The sequence below is a fragment of the Rhinoraja longicauda genome, chromosome 16, assembly GCF_053455715.1.
Source record: "Rhinoraja longicauda isolate Sanriku21f chromosome 16, sRhiLon1.1, whole genome shotgun sequence".
NCBI lineage: Eukaryota > Metazoa > Chordata > Chondrichthyes > Rajiformes > Arhynchobatidae > Rhinoraja > Rhinoraja longicauda.
Window position 1 is genome coordinate 19985230 of NC_135968.1, and position 26239 is coordinate 20011468.

At 40.8% G+C, this 26239-nt stretch overlaps 1 protein-coding gene across 1 annotated transcript in view; it reads right to left on the reverse strand.

Moving 5' to 3' along the window:
• trim8b (tripartite motif containing 8b) overlaps positions 1-26239 on the reverse strand; it is a 71788-nt gene that overhangs the window by 12575 nt on the left and 32974 nt on the right. The window contains 2 exon segments of the mRNA XM_078413376.1: positions 685-918; positions 3280-3375. Of these exon segments, the coding sequence (XP_078269502.1) occupies positions 685-918; positions 3280-3375 (330 nt within the window).

The window sequence follows — 26239 nt, forward strand, 5'->3', positions numbered from 1 at the left end:
TGTGGGAGGAAACCCACGCGGTCACAGGGAGAACATACAAACTCTGCACAGACAGCACCAGAGGTCAAGATTGCATCGGGGGGGCCTGGTGCTGTGCCACTCACATTCTTATGGCCACGTTTATACTGAAAACTACCCGTCTCAATGAATCACGTGATAATGTGTGCTTTCTGCAAGCCACACGTAACAAACTTGAAGCCTTGCATTTCTCTAAAGTATTCACATTTATATGTTATGCTTTGTACTAACACTTTGAAAAAATGTCTACATTTCTGCTGTTTAATTAAAAATGTAAAAGTGGTATGTTAACTAAAGAAAAAGGACTAAAATGTAATAAAAATGAACTACAGATGCTGTTTTTATATATAAGATAGACACAAAGTGCTGGGGTAAGTCAGTGGGAGAGGCAGCATCTTCTGGTGGAGATTGACAGGAGACGTTTCAGATCGGGTCTGAAGAAGAGTCCCAACCTAAAACATCACCTATCTATTTTGATGCTGCCTGACCTGCCGAGTTATTCCAGTACTTCGTGTCTATCTTTAAAAAATATAGAATGGTTGATTTAATATGGAGTTTGAATTATTTCCCCACCATCTGGACCCATTTCACCCAAATACCATACTTAAATTTAAGTCATCTGGTCATTTCACAGAGTACTGTTCAGAGTTACTTTTAAAAATTTACCTTCATGAATGAAATATCCTCTGTCCTGTCCCACATTTTTTGGACTGAGTTCAGTAATTTTTTTGCCTCTTCCAATCGCTCATTTAGCTGATGTACTTGCGATGCATTCTCGTCGCAGAATTTTATCCGTGTTTTATCGATTAGTTCCAATGTTTTTCCCAGATCCTCTTCTAGAATCTGACGCATTTTCTCATACTGCAAGCGCACTTCCTCTTTCAACTGATACACTTTTTCCTTCGGAAAACAAAAAGGGCAATGGCAGAAGTTATTCAATTCCATTGAGTAACATGTTCCCAATGTTGGGCGAGTCCAGAACAAGGGGCCACAGTTTAAGAATAAGGGGTAGGCCATTTAGAACGGAGATGAGGAAAAACTTTTTCAGTCAGAGAGTTGTGAATCTGTGGAATTCTCTGCCTCAGAAGGCAGTGGAGGCCAATTCTCTGAATGCATTCAAGAGAGAGCTAGATAGGGCTCTTAAGGATAGTGGAGTCAGGGGGTATGGGGAGAAGGCAGGAACGGGGTACTGATTGAGATCAGCCATGATCACATTGAATGGCAGTGCTGGCTCGAAGGGCCGAATGGCCTACTCCTGCACCTATTGTCTATTGTTTACTGTCTATTGTCTAGTACAGTTCTAAATGTCTAGTACAATTCTAAAAGAATTGGAAGTCCTGGAGAAGATGCAAAATTATTTACAAGGATAATATTAGAAATGCATTTATCAAAAAGAGGAAGGGCTGGCAGCTTTCTTCCTGAAAAGAGATGGTTTCTACATAACATAAGCGATCCTTAACATTAAGGGCACAAATGGGTAGAAATTCATTTTCTGTTGCATGCATTGGAGTAACGGATACAAATTTATTTCAGCTTTTGAGGTTCAGTTCCGCTAAAGTCAACAGAACAATATTTGGCTTATACAGCAGGGTTAAATCCTACCCCAAAATATTCACAATAGACGCCACAAATACAAGGTAATGAAGAATCAAGTGGGCGATTTTCCCCAGACATTGGTGAAAATGTGGAAATTACCTTCCAGTGAGTGGGGAGACCAATAAAGATGGATATTAAGGAGGGTTTAATCTCATGCAGATACAGAAAATTATGTTGGAAGTGTTAGGGGAAAAATGAGAGGAGATTACAGTCGAGCACAAGACATGCAATCACGTCAGTGTTTATGTAATTCTTTCTTTGACACTCCCCCAGGTAAATTGTTCAAAATCTAATAAAGGTTATCAGTGCAGATTTCATTTCGAGCAAATGGCGTTTTTGTCTTCATTCTGTTGAAGCACCTGTAGGATTTGAAAGCAAAAATCCACTTGAACTCCTTTTATACTTACTGCATCAAGCTGTCCCAGATTACTTCTCAACATTTAATTATTTTCATTGGAATAATTTTAATATCAGCGCTTGAAGCAAATGCCATAGTCAATTTGCAAGATACCACAAAGAGCTTCAGCTAAATTGGACCTGGTGACACTAAGCAAGAGGGTGTCGGCCTCTTGCAGAGCCTAGTATTAGGTCTTATACTTTACTTTAGAGATACTGTGCAGAAACTGGCTCTTCGGCCCATCGAGTCCACGCCGACCAGCGGTCAACCCTGTACACTAACACTATCCTACACACTTTAGGGACAATTTACAATTTTACCAAAGTCAATTAACCTACAAACCGGTATGTCTTTGGAGTGTTGGAAGAAACTGGAGCGCCTGGGCAAAACTCACGCAGTCACAGGGAGAACGTGCAAATTCCATACAGGCAGCACCCATAGTCAGGAACAAACCCAGGTCTCTGGCGCAGTGAGGCAGCAACTCTACCGCTGCACCTGTTTAGCATCTTATCCAATGGAAGATGTCCAACAATAGAGCACTCCTTTAACTGTAAAAGGTGTCAGCCTAGATTACATGCTTGTGTTAAAATTGGAGTTTGAACTCAATGATCAGACACGAGCCAAAATGAAACTTCTGGTGGGCATCAAATAGTTTATAAAGTCTCAAGTAGGTTGTGAACAAAAAATAATCATTTTGGAATGAGAATAAAAGTAGAGAACTCATTTTCAGTTTTAGTTTAGTTTCGAGATACAAGCCCTTCAGCCCATGAGTCCACGCTGAGCATCGGACACCCGTTCACACTAGTTCAATGTTATCCTACTTTCACATCCACTCCCTACACACTATGGGCAATTTAGAGGTCTATTACCCGACAAACCTGCACATATTTGGGATGTGGTAGGAAACCGGAGCACCTGGAGGAAACCCATGCGGTCACCGGGAAAAACGCGCAAACTTCACACTGGCAGCACTCGAGGTCAGCATCGAACCTGGGTTTCTAGCGCTGAAGCAGCAGTTCCACTAGCTGCGCCACCCTTAATTCTTGGGACAGAAAAGTCAGGAGACCAAGAGGGGAATTTAGAATTGGAGATTTAACCAAATGGTGATTTGCCTACTTAATGGCAGTATTCATTAGCATGACCAGGGCACTGCTCCATTGTCAGGAAGGAGGAACGATTCCTCTAGGCTCAGCTAACCATCTTGAACCAACCCCATTTAACATTCATACAAAAATTGCATGCCGACAAAAATGTTGGATTTCACTTACCTCAATCACACTTTTATCGGTTTTCAATTTGTATATTTGTTCTTCGATATCCTGTTCTCTTTCAGACAGTCTCTCCTGTTGTTTCATCAGCATTTGCTTTAAAAAGGAAATAAAAAAGAATGACTCAGCTATTCAAAACAGCCAGGAGAATAAAATGCAAATTAACTATATCAAAAAATTAAGAAACTTTGAGCCCTCTTACGAATCAGCCCTTCCCACAACACCCCCCACCCCCTCCCCAAAATCAGACCTAATCAGTGTTTCACAAATAGCAAGCAGCAATCCCAAAATATTTACAAAATATGACTACCAGATTGACCAAAGCCGACTACCACTTGCCTTCAGGGCATACAAGAGACTTTAGATGCTGTAATTTGGAGTAGACATGAAAACAAACTGTTGGAGAAACTCAGTAGGTCAGAGCGCTGAGGGACTGCCAACGTTTTATGTTTCTTGCCGACACTTGTTTTAAGTCTGTCTAACCCAAGACGACTGCTACTGGCCTACATGGTGACAATGAACCCAATGTAAAAATTGAAGATAGACAAAGTGCTGGAGTAACTCAGCGGGTCAGGCAGCATCTCTGCAGAAAAAGCATGGGTGACATTTCAGGTCGGGACATTTCTTCAGTCTGTAGGGTCAGACTCTTCTTCACCCATCCCTTCACTCAAGAGATGCTGCTTAACCCGCTAAATTACTCCAGCACTTTGTGTCTATCTTCCGTATATACCAGTATCTGCAGTTCCTTTCTACACACCAATATAAAGATTTGCAGCCTCAAATAGATTAGGAGTGGAATTAAGAGCACAATATACCTCATAACTAGGAATTGCTAAACCCATTGTCTTTACTTCCTCCAAGTTCATATGAAAAATTTTCATCGCTTTTTTCCATTTATCTTCATCCCAATCGTTTCAGGTATTTCAGGACCTGGCCCGTCACCTGGATTTGGTAATAATGGCTCCAGACCAGGACGCAAAAATCCTGACCCGAGGAAGTGCTCCTGAAGTCAGACATAACTAACCAGACGAGATGGAAAGGACAAACAAAAAACACGCAAGTTGGCTGTTTTATGCAGCCGGATAAATAGTGGCCCCTGTTGAAATCCAGGATCACATTTATTAACGTCCACGGCAACCAATATTTAACACACGGAAGTCAAAAAGGATAAATCCATTGGTGAAAAAGTTAAAACTAATATTTCCTAATTTTTCTTTCCCCCCCCCCCCCGGATCTAGTTTGAGTTTTCAATCCTTTGTCTCATTTGTCCTTAAGTATTTGTAAGGGAAAGAAAAGCAGCCAAAAAGAAACACAGAACACAAAGTATCTGCCAAGGAAGGTATTTACATTCCAGTGCAGGAAATGCTTTGCAACTTCCCAAAGTAGATGGACACACAAGCTGTACTTTCACAGCAGAACAGTATTTTTAGCTTGCAACTCTGGTCTTCTGGGAATAGCATATTACTCCCAAAGTCTCCATTGTGCTGCATTTGTGCATTGAACTAGTTCTACACCAACAATTTATTGATCTTTAAAGTTTTCACCGCCTAAAATGTGGAGGTAATAGAATTGTGGAGAATAGTAGACGCAGCCCAGTCCATCACACAAACCAGCCTCCATCCATCTATACCATGCTGCCTCAAAAAGGCACCCAACATAATCAAGGGCCACTCACACCCTGATTATTCTCTCTCATCACCTCTCCCCTCAGGCAGAAGATAAAGATTTTGAAAGCAATTACAACCTGATGCAGGACCAGCTTCTTCCCTGCTATCGTCAGACTCATGAACAGACCTCTCATATGCCAAGGATAGATCCTCAATCTTCCAATCTACCTCGAGTCCTTGCACTTAAAAAAAAAATCTGCATTCTTCTGTGGTCAGAACCCTATATTCTGCACTCTGTTTCTATACTTTTACAGTACCTATTGGACTCAAGTCTGCTATGATTTGTCTGGATAGCATAAAAAGATTTTGCTATATTTCAGTACACATGACAATAATAAACCATTCACTTAAACAAGGAAACATCATGTTCACAAACCATTATAAAGTGTGAATTTTGGCCACACAATGGAAGGCTGCTGGTACTGACTAAACAATTAAAACTGTCAAATCAGACCATGTGCAAGTCATAAAGTCGCTTGTTAACAAACTAATTTACTTGCTGTGGACCAGTAGTGAGAAATGGATTGGGAGAAATTAGGAAGACATGCAAGGTCAAATTGTACTTCTGCCATTTTACTTTGCAGTCCTTTTAGGCATATTGCATCCACATTACTAATAACTCAATTGTTTTTCCACATAATTCTACTATTCCAAAATAAACACTATTGTTCCATGATTCCAAAATAAAAATTAATTGCCCCCAAAACTGGTGACTATTTAATTTGGTAAAATGTTTTGGTGATCAGACTTATAAAAAGAGCAGTCATTCATATTGCTGGTCATCCAGGGCTCAAAATTGCATTGGGGAAAACAGTTAATAGTCCACAAAGAGCTGTAGCTTCTAATGCTTGCTTGTCTGCATAAAACCAAACGTGCTTCATGTGATTTGCACAAACAGGATTGCGAGTGTGTGGGGAAAATGAATATTAGGGACAGATCCATATGCAAAAATGTTCACTAGATCATAGGTAGTGTAAGAAAATAACTGCAGATGCTGGTACAAATCGAAGGTATTTATTCACAAAAATGCTGGAGTAACTCAGCAGTTACATGAGTCTGAAGAAGGGTCTCGACCCAAAACGTCACCCATTCCTTCTCTCCTGAGATGCTGCCTGACCTGCTGAGTTACTCCAGCATTTTGTGAATAAATACTAGATCGTAGGTGTTCATCAGACTTGCAGAAGTATTTTGGAATAATGACCTCTGACCAAATGGTTTGAATACATGCACATTAAGCAACCTTTGCATTTTCCTCAGTTTCAGTAAAATCAAAAGAAAGCTCAAACACATAATATCTTTGAAAAGATGCATATAGATCCAAGTCTTGCAAAATTTGCCTGTCAAGTATTATGATCTTCCTTCAATAAGTCTGAAATCATTAATCCCAAATGCAGATAAAATGGTACTACACAGAAGAACATCAATTACATTTCTAAATGTTAGGATTAGCACTGACATCGATACATTCAGATTTTGCACTAAAACTAATCATAACAAAAAACTTTTAATCACCATTTCAATTTCATATTACTGAAATGAGGAATTGACGAACAGGAATGTCTATTCTTTCAAAACCAGATTATCTTTTGTTCAAATTGTATCACTAGATTACAGAATCACAAGGAGATAGATATCCTCAGGTTTTATTTTCACCTACTTAACCTAATTTTGGTGGTTCTGAAAAGAATGGAGTTTAGTCATTCAAATGCATTTCAACATCACACAGTCAATACAAGGCACCGGATGTTGCTCCTAATGATTAGAAATCTTATTCCTCGTTCTTTTTCACATTTACAAATAACCAAGCGCAACTTGTTACTCCTACATATAGACACGAAGTGCTGGACTAACTCAGTGGGTTAGACAGCATCTCTGGAGAAAAAGGATGGGTGACATTTTGGGTCGGAACCTTTCTTTACACCCTCCTACTTACCCTTGGATCATGACCCCACAGATGAGCACCAGACCATTATCTCTCAGACCAATTCTGGATTTTTTTAAAAGTCCCTTCCTACACATGTTACTCCCATATACATGGCCAGCACCATTTTGATTACATTGCATTTAATTTTTTATAGGTGGGGAACAGCATGTCACTTGAAAGACCAGGGCACATAAATTGTTCCAATGTCTTATGTCAAATCCAAGACACATACCAAGAGTAATAGGGCTATTTTTCCAGTGATAAACATCATCTATATTTTCAGCAAAGCAGTTTTTCTTTTTATTATCAACTCTAAGTGATAAGTGTGCTTCTCTCAAGAACAGTTGCAACTGAAATTTGAACTGAAATGTTCACAACTTTGATCAAATAAGCATCATTAAATTAGGCAGTCATTTCCATACTCAAGTTTCACTGTTAACTGTAGGCCAACTGATTTTTTTTAGTTTGTGTCCTGAAAAGCTTAAAGGTGACTATTTATGAATAAACCAACTTTGTGATGGTATTTCTTGTCACATTCTCAGTGCCTGAAAGTATCTTCAGTTAACGGCCTCACCGTAAGGAGATAAATGACCCAGTTTAGTCATTCAACATTGTTCAATATTAATAACGAGGAAAGACTGTGAATCCCAAATGCCAGCAACACTGCATTGAAGAGTTCTGTGCAACAATTTTCTCTCCCCTAACCCCCCCCCCCCCCCACACACCCCAAATAAAAAGGATATATCTCACTTGATGGTTAGTCTGGCCAAATGCATGTTAAATGACAGACAGCGGTGCCAAATTCTCTGAACAAACAAACAAAGCTTGATTAGTGGCATAATGGCATGAGAGTTTTGTCATGTTTACTGGTTAATCGTTTTTCTCAAGTTTAAAAAAAACTTTCCCAAGCCCTTTTCACCCAAATCATGCAGTTGCCCAGATCAAAGTGATGGGAACTGCAAGATGGATTACTGAGAAAGCTCAGCACTCTTCTCTCAACCATTTCTGGACTCAGAACATAGAACAGTACAGCAGCAAAACAGGCCCTTCAGCCCACAAAGGCTGTGCTGAACGTGATGCCAAGACCAACTCTTATCTGCCTGCACTTTAATCCATATCCCTCCATTCCCTACACACCCATGTGCCTATCTAAGTCTTTTAAATGCCGCTACCATACCTGCCTACACCACCAATCGTGGCTGCACGTTCCAGGCACTCACCATCCTCTGTGTAAAAATAAATCGCCCTGCACATCACATCTCCTTTAAACTTTGCCCCTTTCACTTTAAAGCTCAGTATTAGATATTTCCATCCTGGAGAAAAAGGTTCTAACTGTCTAGCCTGTCTATGCCTCGAATTTTATATACTGCAATCAGATCTCCCCTCAACATCTGGCATCCCAGAGAAAACAATCCCAGTCTGTCCACCCTCTCCTTGTAGCTAATACCCTCTAATCCAGGCATCATTCTGGTAGATGCAGTTTACACCGAAGATGCACAAAATACTGGAGTAACCCCGCAAATCAGGCAGCATCTCTGGAGAAAAGGAATATGACGTTTTGGGTCGATAGCCTTCTTCAAACTGAGAGAAAGGTCTGATGAAGGGTCTCGACGCGAAACGGCATCTATTCCCTTCCCCCCCCCCCCCCCTAAAAGTGCTGTCTGACCTGCTGTGTTATTCCACCATTTTGTGTCTTTCTTTAGTCACTTTTGAGTCAGTATGATTTGAAAGTAGTATCGTCAGTGGTGCACTCGGTATTGCAGCAAACATAAATGGATTGTAAAAGTACCTTAGTTTCCCCAGCAGCAGGAAGGGATATCCAGCTGATTTAAGCAAGTGAACGAAGATGGTTTGAGTGAGGTTTGGACGCCTTCCAAATACAGAAAGCTCTGCAGCAACAGAACTGCTGACTGCAGGATGGGATGTGGGTCAAATACAAATTCCATTTCCTAGCCCAAACGAAGGACAGCCAAATATTTCACATATAAACACGAGTCTGAATAATTCAGAAGGGTGCATTGATCAAAGGAAATTGTTACTAAGATGCACTGTTAAATTTCTACTGCCCTAGGCAGTATTTAAATAACAGATTTTAAATTTCTCTCCCCCCCCCCACCCGCCCCATTCCCCTCATGTCATGAAGAGTCAGGAGTGCCATTACTTTTCAATCCCAAAACTGTTTTATTTGTACAAAGTGACCCACTTTCAGAGATAATAAATAAAAACCTTTTGAAGCAGTACATAAAAAGTAGTTATTATACTGAGTCAAATTTTTTGAGGTTTCCTTCTATTAATTCCATTAGGTTGGAAAAAACACCCACTACTTTCTAAACCAAAGGTTTGGTCAATCGAAACAATTATAATGCAGCTATACCCTTCCTAAATACAGCAAAATAACAGGTCCTTCAGCCCACAATGATCTTGGCAGTTAAACTAATCTTCTGCCTGCATGCAATCCCTTCATGTTCATATGACTACCTGAAATTCTCTTAAATGCCACTATTGTATCTACATCACCACCCCTGGCAGCAGATCCTCCCCTCTGTTCTTTCAAAACAACTTACCCTGCATGTTTCTTTTACATTTTTACCCTCTCAGCTTAAAGCCATGTTCTCTAGTCTGTGACATTTCCACCCTGGGTAAAAATGTTTCTACCCTATCTCTATGCCTCAATTCTTCTTCGGCCGTTCCTTGGAGTCATTGGCGATTCATTTCTAATCCATTTTTGTGGCGTCTGACTCTGTCACGTATGGAGGAGGTGGGGCTTCATGGGTAGGTAGTTTGAGAGAATATCTTGCACAGGGCCTCTGTGTGCTCCTTATGCAGGCTTAAAGAGTACTCTGTCCACCAAAGCCACCTGAACCTCCCAGTACCTCTCCTTCCCATACCAACCCTTCTGATCTTGGCCTTTTCCATTGCCAGAGTGAAGCCATCTACAAACTGGAGGAGCAACACCTCATATCTTAATTGTGTAGCTTACAACCCAATGGTTTGAACATTGAATTCTCCAATTTCAAGTAATGCCCCTCTACCCCCTCTCTTTCTGTGCCCCCCTACCCCAGCGGTAAGGGCGGGGATGAGGGTCCGGACTAAGAACGATCCAACCTACAAGACCTCAACGGCAGACCAGGCAGATGAAGTTATTTTGAACTCAACGGCTGTGAAGGCGGATGAAGGCTGCAACAGATCTATCAGCTCCAATCGTCTTGGTTTCCTTGCCATTGGAATTAGTTGATTGATTTGTGAAGGACCGTGTGCTTCTTGGAGTGCAACATCAAGTTCACATTAAACAAACACACGCACAGACGTCTTCGTTCTGTGAGCAGCACAAAACTTCACTTAAGCCATTCGGCGACCGGGGAAGGGCGCTGGGAGCAGGGTACATGATGGCTGGAAGCTCCTAGTCAAGAACCGGCACGGAAGCGGTGAATACTTGATTCAATCGCTACAACGGAACGTAGACCATCATCCTCGACCTCGAGGGATAGCCACGACGTCGACGACCACAGTGTGCACCCATTTATCCCACTGTTGTGGCCCCCATCACCCTGCTCCTTTCCCCTCCTCCATAATTCAACTCCCATCCCAGAGTTTCTTATCTTCCCTCTTTCCTTTTCCACTCATATCCCACCCTTCTCTTTACATTTCGTGCCTCTTCTCACCCCCTTTTGTTTCCTTTTCACCTCAAGCCTTCTTCACTTACTCCATCCATCTGCCACAGACCCACATCACCTGTACCCACCTATCACTTTTGGGGCTTTGCCCCCCCCCCCCCACCTCTCATTACCAGCTTTCTCTCCCCGACTACAATCAGTCCAAAAGGTCCCAACCTGAAACGTCACCTGTCCATTCCCTCCACAGAAACTGCCTGACCCGCTGAGTTACTCCAGCACAGTGTATTGTTCAGGATTCCAGCACCTGCAGTTCCTTGCATCTTCAAACAAGACATATGGATGGAGAGGTCATTCTCTAAATTAAGTATTCAGTTAAAACTGGCAATTTGAAGCTACATGTCCAATTCAAAATACCATCCAACCTGTCAGAACAAAACAGCATTTCGTGCAGCATGGTAATGATTTCAGAACCTGATCAAGCTCCTCCAGCCTAGGGAGGATCCAAAATAGCTAGATAACGTATACTGTTTTGTGCTTCAACCCTCCCCATGCTCTGGGGACGTTACACAGACCAGTGGTGCAAATCCCAGCACATTTCCCTGCACAATAAAGCCAAAGAGGCCCATTTGGTGAATGTGAAAAAAAATGGCAGTCGTACCAACAGCACACACACACTACTGGCATCCCTTATCCCATTAAAGGCAAAGACTTCCACCACTTTCCCAAGATGATGCCTTGCACTCTGTTAGTTCTGTTGAAGGATTGGCTCAAAAAATTACATTGCTATACAAAAGATTATTAGGTACTGAATTCAGGCCAGTATTAAATCAATCACTCATTCCCCTCCCCCCCAAACGTCCGCCAGTCACCGAACGAGCTGGCCCACGTGACGTGCCTCCGGTTGCGAGAGGGGAGCGAGCCAGCACAATGCAGATTTTAAAGATCATACAACGTTTGGCAAAGGGGTTGGGGGATGCGCTTAGGCAAGTAACCAATGTACAAATCTTTTCCTCTGCTCTTTGATCTCCACTGTCCTAATGAAAGCTCCCCACTGTCATTTCAAAGTGTGTTACACATAGACCCTTAATATGACACTAGTCACTGGAAAATTGCAGAACTTGTGCAGATTACCCAAGTCAAGTGGAAAATGGGACAAGATAAATAAGACAGTTAGGAAGTGGTCCTGACCTCCCATCTACCTCATTGGAGATTTTCAAACTATCTTTATCAGACTTTATCTTGCAATGAACATTAGTCCCTCTATCCTGTATATGCACACCGATGGCTTGATCATAATCATGTATAGTCTTTCGGCTGACTGGATAGCATGCAAAAAGCTTTTCACTGTACTTCGGTACATGTGACAATAATAAAGTAAATTAAACAAAATAAATACAGCACGGAAACAGGTCCGACAGCCCACAGAGTCTACACCGACCAGCTATCACCCCCGTACACTAACCTGCACTCACTAGGGACAATTTTACAACTTACCAAAGCCAATTAACCTATAAACCTGTACATCTTTGGAGTGTGGGAAGAAACCAGAGCATCCGGAGAAAACCCACGTGATCACAGGGAGAACATACAAACTCCATACAGGCAGCTCATGTAGTCAGGATGGAACCCGGGTCTCTGGTGCTGTAAGGCAGCAATTGTACCGTTGCACCACTGCACCGCCCTCAACCGAAGTTTGGAAATGTCTTCATTAACTGCAAAGGTTTGTTGCCTTCCTCTTCTGCTGAACATCACAAAGTTCTGCAGGATCTTAAAAGGTAGCCAAAAGAATTGCTGCCATAGAAATGGGAATAAAAAATACTTGATGCAACATTAGAGTTGTGAAGACATTGTCGAAACACAAGAAATGAAGTTTGCTCCACTGTGCCTGGGGTGTGGGTTGGTGTCCTTGGTGCCAATATATACTATTCCCAGCTTAGGTATACAAATGTCTTGACAGGCAAAAGCTCCACACAAAAATAAACACAATCACCACCATAAAGCTGTACAATGGCCATGTTTCTCCAAATAAACTGCTTAATACTGCAGAAAATACTGCAGCTCCTTAAATAAATAATGAAAGATAAGCAATCCCACGCCCAAATATGTGGTTATGAACAGCTGGCAGAGATTAAGTAGCTCCCAGAAATGCACTTAAAAAAATCTCATTATAAACCTATGTGAGCCTTTCCACAGCACAGGCATGCTCAAATGGGCTGCCATATATAAAGCAAAATAGCCCAGGCTGCATCTATGGACAACTGCAGTGGAAATTGTCAAAATATCTACCATATTAAAAAAAATGTACCACAATCAACAGCAGTTCCTTTCAATCAGAGTTTTACAAGGTTTAAAAACATCTAACTTCCAAAGCTGACAGCATCTCTGGAGGAAAGGAATAGGTGACATTTCAGGTCGGAACCCTTCTTCAGACTGACAGATATTTAGTGGGGGGGGGGGGTGAGACTGGAGGTGAGAGAAGGCCTGAACATAATGGCCCGTGGTTGGCTGGGGGAGATGTGTAAATGAGAGGGATACAAGGGTGTGAACAGTGGAACTGATGGGATGACTAGGGTGGGGGTGCAGGTGGAGAAAATGCCGGAGTTATTTGGAATTTGAGAAATTAAGGTTCATACTGCTGGCTTGCAAGTTGACCGTGAAATATGAGGTGCTGTTCTTCCAATTTGCATGTGGCCTCACTCTGACAATGGAGGCGGCCCAGGATAGAAAGATTAGTATGGGAAGAAAGATTGGAAAGGGAGTTAAAATTTTTGGTAACTGGGAGATCATGTAGGCCAAGGCAGACTGAGCGTAAGTGTGTCATCAGGGACAGAGTTTGAAGAAGGGTTCCAACCCGAAACATCACCTATTCCTTTTCTCCAGAGATGCTGCTTGACCCGCCTAGTTATTCCAGTATTTAGTGTCTTTCTTCAGTATAAGCCAGCATCTGCAGTTATTTCCGACACATAACTTCCAAAGCAAGCAGGTTTTCCCACTAAAGAACCTGATATCTGAACAATCATTATTGAGCTGGAAACCAGATTTCCAGACCTTTCATCCAGGAATCTCACAGTTGGGGAATTTAAATACAAGTACTGAAATGAATCTAAAAAATGCTACCAAAGGCTGAATCACAGCAACTGTAAAAAATCCAGTAAGCTACTGGATTCTCATCATGGTTTACAGTCCCTCAGGGAAAGAATCCTGCCATACTGACCTATATGCAACTCCAGACCCACCACTGTAGATAATTCTTAATTGCCTGTTCCGTTCAGGAATTAGGGATGGACAACAAATGCTGGCATTGCCGGCAACACCCACATCCTGTGAGAAATGATTAAAAAATCTATATTTAAATCTCTCATCCACAGAAAATAGGTGCAGGAGTAGGCCATTCGGCCCTTTGAGCCAGCACCACCATTCAATATGATCATGGCTGATCATCCAAAATCAGTACCCCATTCCTGCTTTTTCCTCATATCCCTTGATTCAATTAGCTCCAAGAGCTAAATCTAACTCTCTCTTGAAAACATCCAATATCTTTGGCAGATTTGCTGCCCTCATTTTGCGCCCTATGCGGTAATGTTCCCAGATTCCTTTATTATATATACAATGACTACATTATCCAATGAATTGAACAAAGTAACTGGAAAATGAACTTTTTTACATTCATGCAAACATTAAGTATTCCTAAACACTCGGCTCAGTGCCCTAATAAATCATTCTGGTCGCCTCAATGATTCCTACTGCAGCAGTATGACATTTCCAACAGACGTTCTTACAGGCTCTTCACGGAAGACCAGTCAACTAACGTCAAATTATTGATAGCTCTGCACTGTGAGTCATAGCCATTGCACATGGGAGAGGGGGAAGATTTCTTCGCATTTTATTAGTCTGGAACGGTCTCAGGACTTGGAAATGGAAAAAAGCGTTTTGATAGTCTGCCCTCCATATGACATTGTGAAAAATGAAAGATGCATCTTGCACCAAATTATGCAATAAGACTTGCAAAATAAACTCATCTTTGAGAGCATCTTTTACTGCACAAGGCGTTTTCCGAAGCGTGCTGAAGACACGATTTCTGTTCAGGATTGACAGACATACTGGGATCTTTTACAGTCTAGAATGTAAAACAAATCTAGAATGTAAAATAACCCCAACCTTGCCCAATTTAGGAAGTTCCCCAGTATCAAAAATGTTTTTGCAAATCATAAAACAGAACAAAGCATGCACAGGATGCATGCTCAAACACAGCTGAATTAAACCACCCACTACACTCCACCCACAGTGTGATGACTAATTAAGCTACAATGGGCCTGCAGAAGTCTCACTACCGACTACACTGCATCAGCTTGCCACACAAGTCCAACTTCATTTATGAAACATTAATGATCATCTGCATCCACAGCAGACATCCGGCCAAACATTTGTGGGACACGTGAGCATCCCTAATCCTTTCCATTAGTTTGGATTTAGTTTAGTTTAGATATATCACGTGGAAACAGGGCCTTCGGCCCACCGAGTCCATGCCGACCAACAATTACCCCACCCCGATTTATTCACAGAATGCTGGAGTAACTCAGCAGGTCAGGCAGCATTTCGGGAGAGAAGGAATGGGTGACGTTTCGGGTCGAGACCCTTCTTCAGACTGAAGAAGGGTCTCGACCCGAAACGTCACCCATTCCTTCTCTCCCGAGATGCTGCCTGACCTGCTGAGTTACTCCAAAATTTTGTGAATAAATCGATTTGTACCAGCATCTGCAGTTATTTTCTTATATAATTACCCCACCCCGTACACTAGTTCTATCCTACGCTCTAGGGACAATTTACAGAACCCAATTAACCTACAAACCCGCACCTCCGGGCAGGAACCGGAGCACCCGGAGAAAACCCACAAGATCACAGGGAGTACGTACAAACTCCATATAGACAGCACCCATAGTCAGGATTAAACCCGGGTCTCTTGCACTGTAAGGCAGCAACTCTACCACTGCGCCACAGTGCTGTCAAATTGATAGCTTTCCCGATACAGATTCCATTCATTTGTACTTAATTTTAGAGATACAGCATGGACACATTCCCTTCGGTTCACTGAGTCGATGCTTACCATCGATCGCCTGTTCACACACTAGTTCTATGTTACCCCTTTTTCACATTCACTCCCTGCACACGAGGGGCAATTTACAAAGGCTAATTAACCTCTAAGGAATGTGGGAGGAAACCCATGTTGTCATAGGGAAAACATGCAAACTCCACACCGACAGCACTCGAGGTCAGCATTGAACCTGGGTCTCTGGCAACACCTCTCTGTGAGGCTATAGCTCTACCAGCTCTACCTGTGCAACCCTTGCACATTAACAGAATGCTATTTCATTCTCACTTTGGGCACACAAATGATGTCAATTTATTAGAATACTGCAGAGACATGACGCAATGTATTTTCATCAATAATTAAAACATATACAGACATGGTATCATTAAATGCCAAGAGGGCTGCATTGGGCACATAGATGCAAAATATTTGGGCAGCTTACAACCAATGGAATGAATATTGATTTCTCCAACTTCAAGTAACCCTTGCTTTCCCTCCGTCCGTCCCCCACCCGAATTCTCCTACTAGTTTCACTGCCCTCCTGATTAATTTTATTATTTGTATGCCTCATTGTCACCTTCCTCTCAGCCATCAATGAACCATTGTACATTTCCTTTATTCACAAAATGCTGGATTAACTCAGCAGGTCAGGCAGCATCTCAGGAGAGAAGGAATGGGCGACGTTTTGGGTCGAGACCCTTCTTTGATTTGTCCTTTTCACACCTCATATGCTCTTTGTACCCTTCCATATCCCTAGTTTCCCTCTCCCCTGACTCGGTCTGAAAAATGTCACCCATTCCTTCTCTCCCGAGATGCTGCCTGTCCTGCTGAGTTACTCCAGCATTTTGTGCTTATCTTCAAAATATTTATCAGCTGAGGTTCTAAGTTGCAATGCACGTATAATGCAACGTTCTTGAACCGACTACTATGCACACCTTCCATGCAATGAAAGTTACTGTAAGTTTTCAAATTATAAAAACCTTCTGGAAAGGAATGGCAAAGCAGAATTTTAAATATCAAAATCAGATATTTATAGACAAAAGGAATTATTTATTTTTCATCATTATCACACAATGCAGATTCAAAATTGAAGGTGATCCAGTTGGGCAGTACAGTGGCACATTGATCCAGTTGGGCAGTACAGTGGCACAGCTGGTTGAGCTGCTGCCTCGCAGTGACAGAGGCCCAGGTGCAATCCTGACCTCAGGTGCTGTGTGTTGTTTGCATATTCTACCAGTCACCTTCCTCTGGGCATTCTGGATTATTTCTATTTCCCAAAGGCGTGCGGGTTTGCAAGTTAATTGGCCTATGTAAATTGCCTCCTACTGTGTTGGGAGTGAATGCGAAAGTGGGATAACAGAACTGGTGTGAACGGGTGATCAATGTACGCCGTGGACCTGGTGGGCCGAAGGGCCTGTTTCCATGCTGCATTTTTGAACGAAAAGAGTTCTTTACTCATCCTCAGTTTGTAACACTGTTTCCCCATGTATTAAATGTATTAAAATTGTATTAAATGTATTAAATTCATTAAATGTATTAAAAACATTTTAATACTGGAGAATGTCCAAAATTGGTCGAAGTTGGAGTTTGAATTCATCTCTTAAATTCAACTATTTGTTCAATCTGCCATCGTCTAAGAGAGCACTTAATATGGCTAATTCATATTTCAGGCAGGTATGTAAGAGCGATGCCTCTTTTCATACAATACACCTTCAAAATGCAAGAAATTTGCATTTTTCTTTAAATTTATATCAAGATTGGAATGAACTGACTCCTTTTATGAATAAACTTACAAAAACCTTGAAAAGATTCCCTCAGCCTTTCAATAACGAAAGCATCCTTGAATCATCAAAAATTAGTGATCCTTAAGTCAATTTGTATGATCAGCATTCTGATGAAAAGCACATTTGTGAGGCATTAACTTTGTTTGGAAATTTCTGGAACTACTGCGACATTGTGATCTTTGAAGTTTGCAACTTTAAGCAAGGTTCTTCAAAGTATGGTAGTTGGTATTGGCCAAAAGTTTATACAGTTATCAATTGCCAATAACTTATTCTAAGACAACATTGACATTTACCAGTTGATACGAAATGCATTCAGATTAGTATTTTCTAATAGTTTACAAATCGATAAAAGATATATCAATTGTTAAATGAGTAATTCACAACCTAGTCATTCTATTTGGGAACTTAAAAATTGAAGTTTTCAAATGAGGAGCTAGTTACATAATTATTTAGAATAATACGGTTTAGCATTGATCTAGGACATATTGGGTGTGCCGCGCAGTTAATGAAGGTCTGCTTAATTATGGAAGGGAGGTTGGTTTGTGTGATATTAATTTAACATATTCTTGCACCATTTTGGCATTTTCTTCACTTCTTTTCAGAATAAGTGCTGGTCTCAGCCAAAATACTACTCGGAGCAAGAAACAGCCAGTATTTTGGTCAAGTGGTCACCATCTGCTGTTTAAACCACTAGGTTCAAGACAAAGGCTATAATAGGAGAAACAGATTAACAGATTATGAACGGATGCATTTCTTCAAGAAATTAGATGCAATGCATTTGAGAGAAGGGATAGAATATTTTCTAAAAATGCTTAGGAGTCAAAAAGGCAAGGCAGAAGTATCATTAAAAAAATAATAATCAGAACTACAACCCTAGTGAGAGATTGGGCAAGCTAGGACTTTATTCCTTGGGAGTACAGGAGACTAACGGGAGATCTTATAGAGGTGCATAAAATCATGAGGGCAATTGGTAGGGTGAATGCAGTCTTTTACCCAGGACAGGGGAATCAAGAACCAGAGGGCACGGATTTAAGGTGAGAGGGGAAAGATTTATAGGAACCCGAGGGGTAACTTTTTCACTCCAAGGGTGGTGGGTATATGGGATGAGCTGCCAGAGAATGTAGTTGAGGCAGATTCTATAACATTTAAAATACACTTGGACAGTTATATGGATAGGAGGATACTTTAGAGGGACATGGACCAAATGGGACTAGCTTAAATGAGGCATCTTGGTTGGCATGGACGTTAGGCTGCTGGGCCTGTTTCTGTACTGTATGACTGAAATCTGAAAGCTCCAAAACACAAATGGGGCTCTATGTGTTCAGCATTCCTGTATTCAGGCAGCCAGCATAATCAGAGACCCACATCATTCTGGCCACACACTCATTCCACCCCTGCCATCGGGAAGAAGGTACAGGAGCCTGACATCCAGGTTCAGGAACAGCATCTTCCCTACAGCCATTCAGCTATTAAACATTACAACCTCAAATAAGCTCTGAAGTACATAGACTATTATTGTTATTATTGCACTCTGAACTTTCTCTCTCTCTCTCTCATTTATCATAGTGTTTACATATTCTGTTGTGCTGATGCAAGTAAGAATTTCACTGTTCTATCTGGGACATGACAATAAAATATTTAAACTCAAAATCTCTTAATTTGAGAGATTTAAAAAAAATCTAATACAAACACAAGCCCGCCCCCCTGACATCAGTCTGAAGAAGGGTCTCGACCCGAAACGTCACCCATTCCTTCTCTCCTGAGATGCTGCCTGACCTGCCGAGTTACTCCAGCATTTTGTGACTAAATACTTTCGATTTGTACCAGCATCTGCAGTTATTTTCCTACAATACAAACACAATGTAGACCGCAAAAGGCATAGGCTATGCCACAATTGGAGAATTGTATGCTGTTCATGCATTTCAGTTTAAAAAAACATCATAGCTGTCGTAATTAAAGATCATTCACCGAACCCTTGCTTTTTCTTTCCACAGATTCCAAGCTTGCTGAGTAATTTCAGCATTTTCTGTTTCGTTTCAAATTTTCAGCATGTGCAGTGTTTAGTTTTTGGATTTAACTGAATTATGAGTTTATTAAATGAGTAGGAAACAGACATTCTATTTAGAGATCAGACATGGTAAATAAAAATATACCAGTAAGCAGAGGAAATGATTCAAGGATGTTTTCAAAAGGTTTCCTTGAAAATGTATCCTCATTGACTCCTGAGTGTTACTCAAAATGAAGGGACATTCAGAATGGCACAGAGAATGGGTACCTGGAGAAAGCCAGCGGAAACAGTAGAATGAATGCACCATCTCCAACACTAGCCTTCCATTTGCCTTTTGACAGCTTCTGTGCATCAGCATCATCAGTTATCTCAGAATGAGCGGATCAAGAGTGGAAGCAAGTTATTCTCAACCCCATGGGACTACCAAAAGAGGGTGGCAGGTGTGTGCAATATAATCTTGTTTATAACCTCACTTCCTATGTGCATCACACTTAAATGCCAACGTTTCCCTCCCACCATTAATGCAAAATGGTTTGTTACCCAACACTGAACAATACCATGGGAGCGAGTTACAGATTTTTCAGCAAACCTGTTAAAAACTTTCCAAGAATACACAGCTGGGCAGCATGGACTCAGTGGGCCGAAGGGTCCCGATTCCACGCCATACCTCTACAATTAAAACTAAAAACACAAACCTAGGCCTGGAAAAATATGGAAAACTTTAATGGACTGGACATTTCATGTAAAATATAATCCTAATGCTAAATATAAAACAGGAATTTACTGCACATTAATTTAAGATATTGTGGCTAATTCAATTATGTATTAAACCAAGCACACACCAAACCGGCAAAACCATGAATCTAGTTACTTCAAAGAAAAGCAATGATTGATGTTTTATTTTCCTGTGGTGCATGTCTAATGTTATACAGTCATGAAGTAATTCTTTAAGAATCTCGACAGTTCCACTTTAAATCATTTCACCAAAATCCTATGCTTCCTATTAGAAAGTTACAAAGCTCAAAAGACTCTGCTAAGTTTAAAATCACAAAAATAAAAACTTGTGATTTGACAGCCAAACATTTATTAATTGGTTGTGTACTTGCACCCACACATTTTCAATATCCCAATCCTGAGACAGGGTCAGCTGTCAGGTTACCAAATGCAGCACCAAAGTAATCAAAGTAATTTAGTTACAAAATGTTGCTGATTAAAGCAAGTTCGCTGTTGCAAAATATTAGACATTCCAGGAATTCAGTTAGAAAAACCCACTGACCGCATCAGCTCCATAAAATGGTTGCTCAGCACAACTTTTCCATCCCACGTTGTGCAAATTGCACACATCCCCTCTGAAATCCATGCCACTCAACCTTCAGATTACAGCCCACTTCAAATTGGATAGATAAAACAAAAACATTTAAATTATGGAGGTTATGGGATAGCACAGTGGCACATCTGGTAGAGCTGCTGCCTCAGAGAGCCAGAGACCCCGGTTCAATCATGACCTCGGATGCTGTGTGTGGAGTTTGCACCTTCTCCTTGCGACCGCGTGGATTTCCTCCCACATCACAAAGACGAGTACGTTTGTAGGTTAATTGGCTTCTGTAAATTGCTACTAGTGTGTAGGGAGTGGATGAGAAAGTTGGATAACGTAGAACTAGAGTGAACGAGTGATCGATGGTTGGCGTGGACTTGGTGGGCCGAAGGCCAGTTTCCTTGCTGTATCTCTAAACTAAACTAATTTAGGACTATATTGAGAAGTTTTCGCAGAGGGTGAATCTTTGGAATTCTTTCTCAGAGTCTTGGCCATTGACTTTCTGGATATTAGAGGAATTTTAAAAAAAAAGATAGAGACGATAGACAGTGCTGAGGTAATCAGGCATGATCTTAAATAGCAGAGAAAGCTCTAGGAGCAGAATAGCTAACTCTTGCTATTTCTTATGTAGATAACCAGAACAAGGACCAACTAGAGTTTTAGAAGCATTCAAAATCCCAGCATCACTTTTAAATAACGCAAATCATGACTTACAATGCTCGAGTGGTTTAGAGGGTCATTTGACAACGGCGCCAGTATCACAATTACTTTTCTAAACTATGTCTTAATCGAGCAAAATAAATTCTAGGTATAATTTTGAGATTTTAAATCCTGCAAGTGTATACCCAGGCTTTTACCTGTTGTTTACCCAGGATTACAACAGATCCAACATAGAACCAAATGTTCAGAATGGGTTTTATACTTTAATTAAAAACATTAAGCCTTTCCCGTCAGCTAGCTCACCATGTTTTGCACATGCACAGAAATATTCTCAGTATTCTAAACCAAGAAAATAATCAATGCATCAGGAAGTAGGGTAGAGATTTACTACAAAGGAGGTATAGCAGTTCTGTACATATTGCAAATTAATTAGGAGTTATCTTAGTCACCCATTCCTTCTCTCCAGAGATGCTGCCTGACCAGCATTTTGTGATACCTAGGAGTTATCTTACTTTCTAAAGTGCAATATCATGAAACCCACAGAATAGAGCGCCTTAATAGCTCAGCTGGTTGATTCAAACAGGGTAGGAAAGGCAAAGCAGTGACCCCTACACACAGCCACAAAGCTACTGTCATCTTAAACGCTCTAAATTCAGGAAGCAAAACAGGGTCATAGGAATGCTGCAGGGTCCCAACCCAAAATGCATCTATGTTCACCAGAGATGCTGCCGCTGAGTTACTCCAACATCGTGTGTCTTTTTTTTGGAAGCCTGCATCAAAGCACTAATGGAATTTTCTTTAAAATGCATTTCTGCAAATACCTGCCAAAAACAAGACAAGGCTTGCACACTGGAAAAGCGGCATTTAGTTTCTTGTTCGTGAAGGATGGGGACTGAGGAAAGAAATCAGAGTTTAATCATTTGCCCAAAGAACCTTTTGAAAGTCAAATCGGTCAAGTGACTACATTTGTTTTTGTAGAAAGAAAAAAATTCCCAATAAAAGTCAGGAAGATGAGGGGGGAAAAAAGTACAATAAGTCATATTATGATTGAAGAAACAGTTGGGAAACTATAAAAGACATTTCTACTGTTATGAAGAAAAAGATGTTAGTTTTCACTGAAGGAGAGCCATTTCCTTAAGGATTTCCGAGCCAGATCAAAGGAAATCATGTCCACCATTTGAGATAATAAGATTTCCACCAAAGGTTTATGGGTGATTACACAGTTGGACAGTTAGCCCACTTCACCAATTTTCAGAAGCACCCAAGTCTGAGAGAATCATTCATTAAGTTTGTTAAAAAAAGTTACGAATGATTAACTTATTTGAAGCAACCTCAGTATTTATGGATGCAATCAGACACAGATGGCTCACCACATGATCATTTATTAAAAAATAAACTTAATGTCTAACCAGAGGTCTGTGGAAAAGAAATATTCACTAAAACATTATGGATTAAAGATATTGATGTACTTAGAACATTTTCATTGTTTTTAGATTCCAGGCCAATTAACAATAACCAGGGAGAGAGTGATGTGTGTCCTTTCATAGAAAGTATGACAGCCTTATATTCTACATCTGAAAAACAAAGGTCCACCAATTTTAACTAGCCATCTTCCACCCAAATACTGACACCAATCCCAAAGTAAATAAAATCAAAAATTATAAAAATAATGTCAACTTTGTTCAGCAAGCAGGAGTATCAATGGACCCAGAACCTAAAGTTTCAAACTGATGACCTTTCAGCAGAAATGTTCTGGTAAAATAGCTTTTCTATCTATCTGCACAGCTGCTGCCCGATCTGCCGCGTATTTCCAGCATTTTCAGATTTTCTGCATTTTTTCCATATCTGCAAATGCTGCATATATCAATTCAAATTGATCTTGAATCTCAGAATTTAAATACAAATTCAAACATCAACTCATTCAAAGAATAGGAAGTTTAAATGTAGATGTGTTAATTTACTTAGTACAAGTTCAGTACTATATTTTCCCCACAATCAAAAATTAAATGAACACTTCTGGACTCCCATTTGCAGTAGAGGAAGTGTTTAACTTATTGGGCAATGCCAATACAGCAAGCTCAAGAGACACAGTTGCAAGTTCCACGATTTAAATATATTGTACTCAAATCCCACAATAGTCAACAAGGGTGTATAAGGTCATGAGGAATAGAAAGGGTAAATGCATAGCCTTTCTGCCAGAGTAGAAGAATCAAAATCCTCAAAAACCATTGGGGGAGGGGAGATTTAATAGGAACCAGATGGGCAGCTATTTGTTTTAAAACCCAAAGGGTGGTAGGTATGTGGAATGAGCTGCCCGAGGAGATAGTTGAGCAGGTACTATCACAACATTTTAAAAACATTTGGACAAGTGCATAGAACAGATTGGTTTAGAAGGATATTGGCCAAACACAGGCAGGTGGGACTAATGTTAATGGGGCATATTGTTGGCATGGGCAAGTTGGGCCAAAAGGCCTGTTTCCTCATTGTATGATTCTATGACTATTACATACAGCAAGATTCTTAAATATATATGTTTGTTCATTCAGTTCCAATTAATCACAATTTTTAATTTAACCAAATCATATCCCAATACAAAGTTACAAGCATTACCCTTCAATGTATTTATCCACCCATTTTTTAATTAAAGAATTGACTTTCTTTGCATATTTTGAAAAATTAGAGCTTAGTTGTGACCTTTTTTCCCCCTGCAAATGTAAAAAGCAGCTGGACTTGGGTTGCCCATTTCAACCCCAGTACAGCACCCATGACAGAGTGACTAGCCCATGCACCCATGACTAGCCCATGCACAAGAATGAAAAGGTTAATCATAAATAGATCTTTAGTTTTGTTTATTGCCTCATGTACTGAAAAACTTTTTTGTTGCGTGCTATCCAGTCAGCGGAAAGACTATATGTGATTACAATCAAGCTATCCACAGTGTACTGAATAACAGAAATAACGTTTAGTGCAACATAAAGTCCAGTAAAATCCGATTAAAGATAGTCCGAGGGTCTTCAATCAGGTAGATGGTAGCTCAGGACTGCTGTCTTATTGGTGGTAAGATGATTCAGTTGCCTGATAGCAGCTGGGAAGAAACTGTTCCTGAATCTTTTAAACCCTTCTTTCTCCAGCCCCCCCACTCCTAACAGCACGACTGAAAGTCCTTTGAAGGTGGGCCATAGATAGTTTTTGAGGTCATGAGTGTTTTGAATGGAACTTTGACTTTTAAAACAATAACACAAAAAAGGTTGGTGGGTGGTGTTTGGCCACGGAGACCCAGAGTTTCAGTCACTGGTTCCCATGCTATCGTGAAGGGAAGACAAAAGCTAGCAAGTCACCCAGAATGCTCTTGCTCACATCCTAGCATCTGGTGCAAGAAAGGCAGCGGCAAAGGCCTTGGAACAGGTCAGCCTCCGCTAGTGTTTGGCATTTCAGATGTAGATCAAATATTGAGGCAGGAGGTTTCTTTGGCAAACCTTCACTGTCAACACGGACCCGAGCAAAGTCTGTGTAGTGGAAAAGTAAAATACTCCATTTATTAAAGTCGCTAATGAAGTCATTCCGGTTTTAAGTGAAAATTACTTTCTCTCCTTTGCAGCAGTAAAGTGGGTCACACATAAATAATCTTCAACACAGCCGATCAGTGTTGCATGTATCACCATTAGACTGCACCAAGTTGGTTCCACAAGCTGCTTTCATATTTAATCTAGCACCATGCAGGTTTTTGCAAGTTGTGTGTGTAAAAATCTGGGCCTTTCCAGCTGCCAGAGTCTAAGTTAAAAACAAGGAACCGCAGATGTTGGTTCTCCAGGGATGCTGTCTGACCCGTTGAGTTACTCCAGCACTTTGTGTCTTTATGTTTAAGTTTGGATTCCTGCTGCTGGAAATTGCCACAAGGAAATAAAAACTATTGTAGCTGCAAGAGTTAATAATATAAAAGAACAATAATTTATCAATGTTAAGAAATGGCAAATAAATAGAATAAAATTGAAACTTTATAATTGCATCTTTTCACAAGCTCCTGCACATAAAGATTGAATTTGTATAGCTCATGTCATGACTTCAGAATGCTCCAAGGGATTTTACAATCAATGAAGACTTCCAGTTTGGCTTCACACAACACGTGACTTTCAGCAGAGCACAAAGAAGCATTTTCTTGGCAACCCATAAGCAAAGCAATTCAAATAGGCATTTATCAGTTCGGTGAGTCACTATATTCTGCATCAAGTTAGCATGACACTACCCTGTACCGTCAGTTTTTCAAGTAAGTATATGGTTACTAACTAGGTATTAGTGTTAAGCAATAGCCAGAACATTAAAAAACAAATCAATAGCACTTGAAAGGCTAAGAATTTTTTTCATATTAAAGCATGGTCGTGGGGAAGCTGGTAGAACTGCCGCCTCACTGCACCAGAGACTAGGGTTCGATCCTGACCTCGGGTGCTAGATATGTGGAGTGCGCACGCTCACCCTGTGACCGCGTGGATTTCCTCTTGGTGCTTTGGTTTCCTCCCACATCACAAGACGTGCTGCTGGTTTGTAGGTTCTTTGGCCTCTAAACTGCCCCTAGTAGGTCGGGAGTGGATATTAAAGTAGGATAACGTTAACTCGTTTAAACGGGTGAACGATGGCTGCCATGGCTCAGCGGGCCGAAGAACCCGTTTCCTTGTTGAATTTTTCAATCAATTTAAAATAAGTACCTGCATAAATGATCATTAAAAAGTGAACCTCAATAGTCTAATCGAGGACGCGAAGAAAAGGAAAATGTTACCCATTCCTTCTCTCCCGAGATGCTGCCTGACCTGCTGAGTTACTCCAGCATTTTGTGAATAAAAACCTTCGATTTGTACCAGCATCTGCAGTTATTTCTTACACTTAAGCATTAAATGACTGTTAACA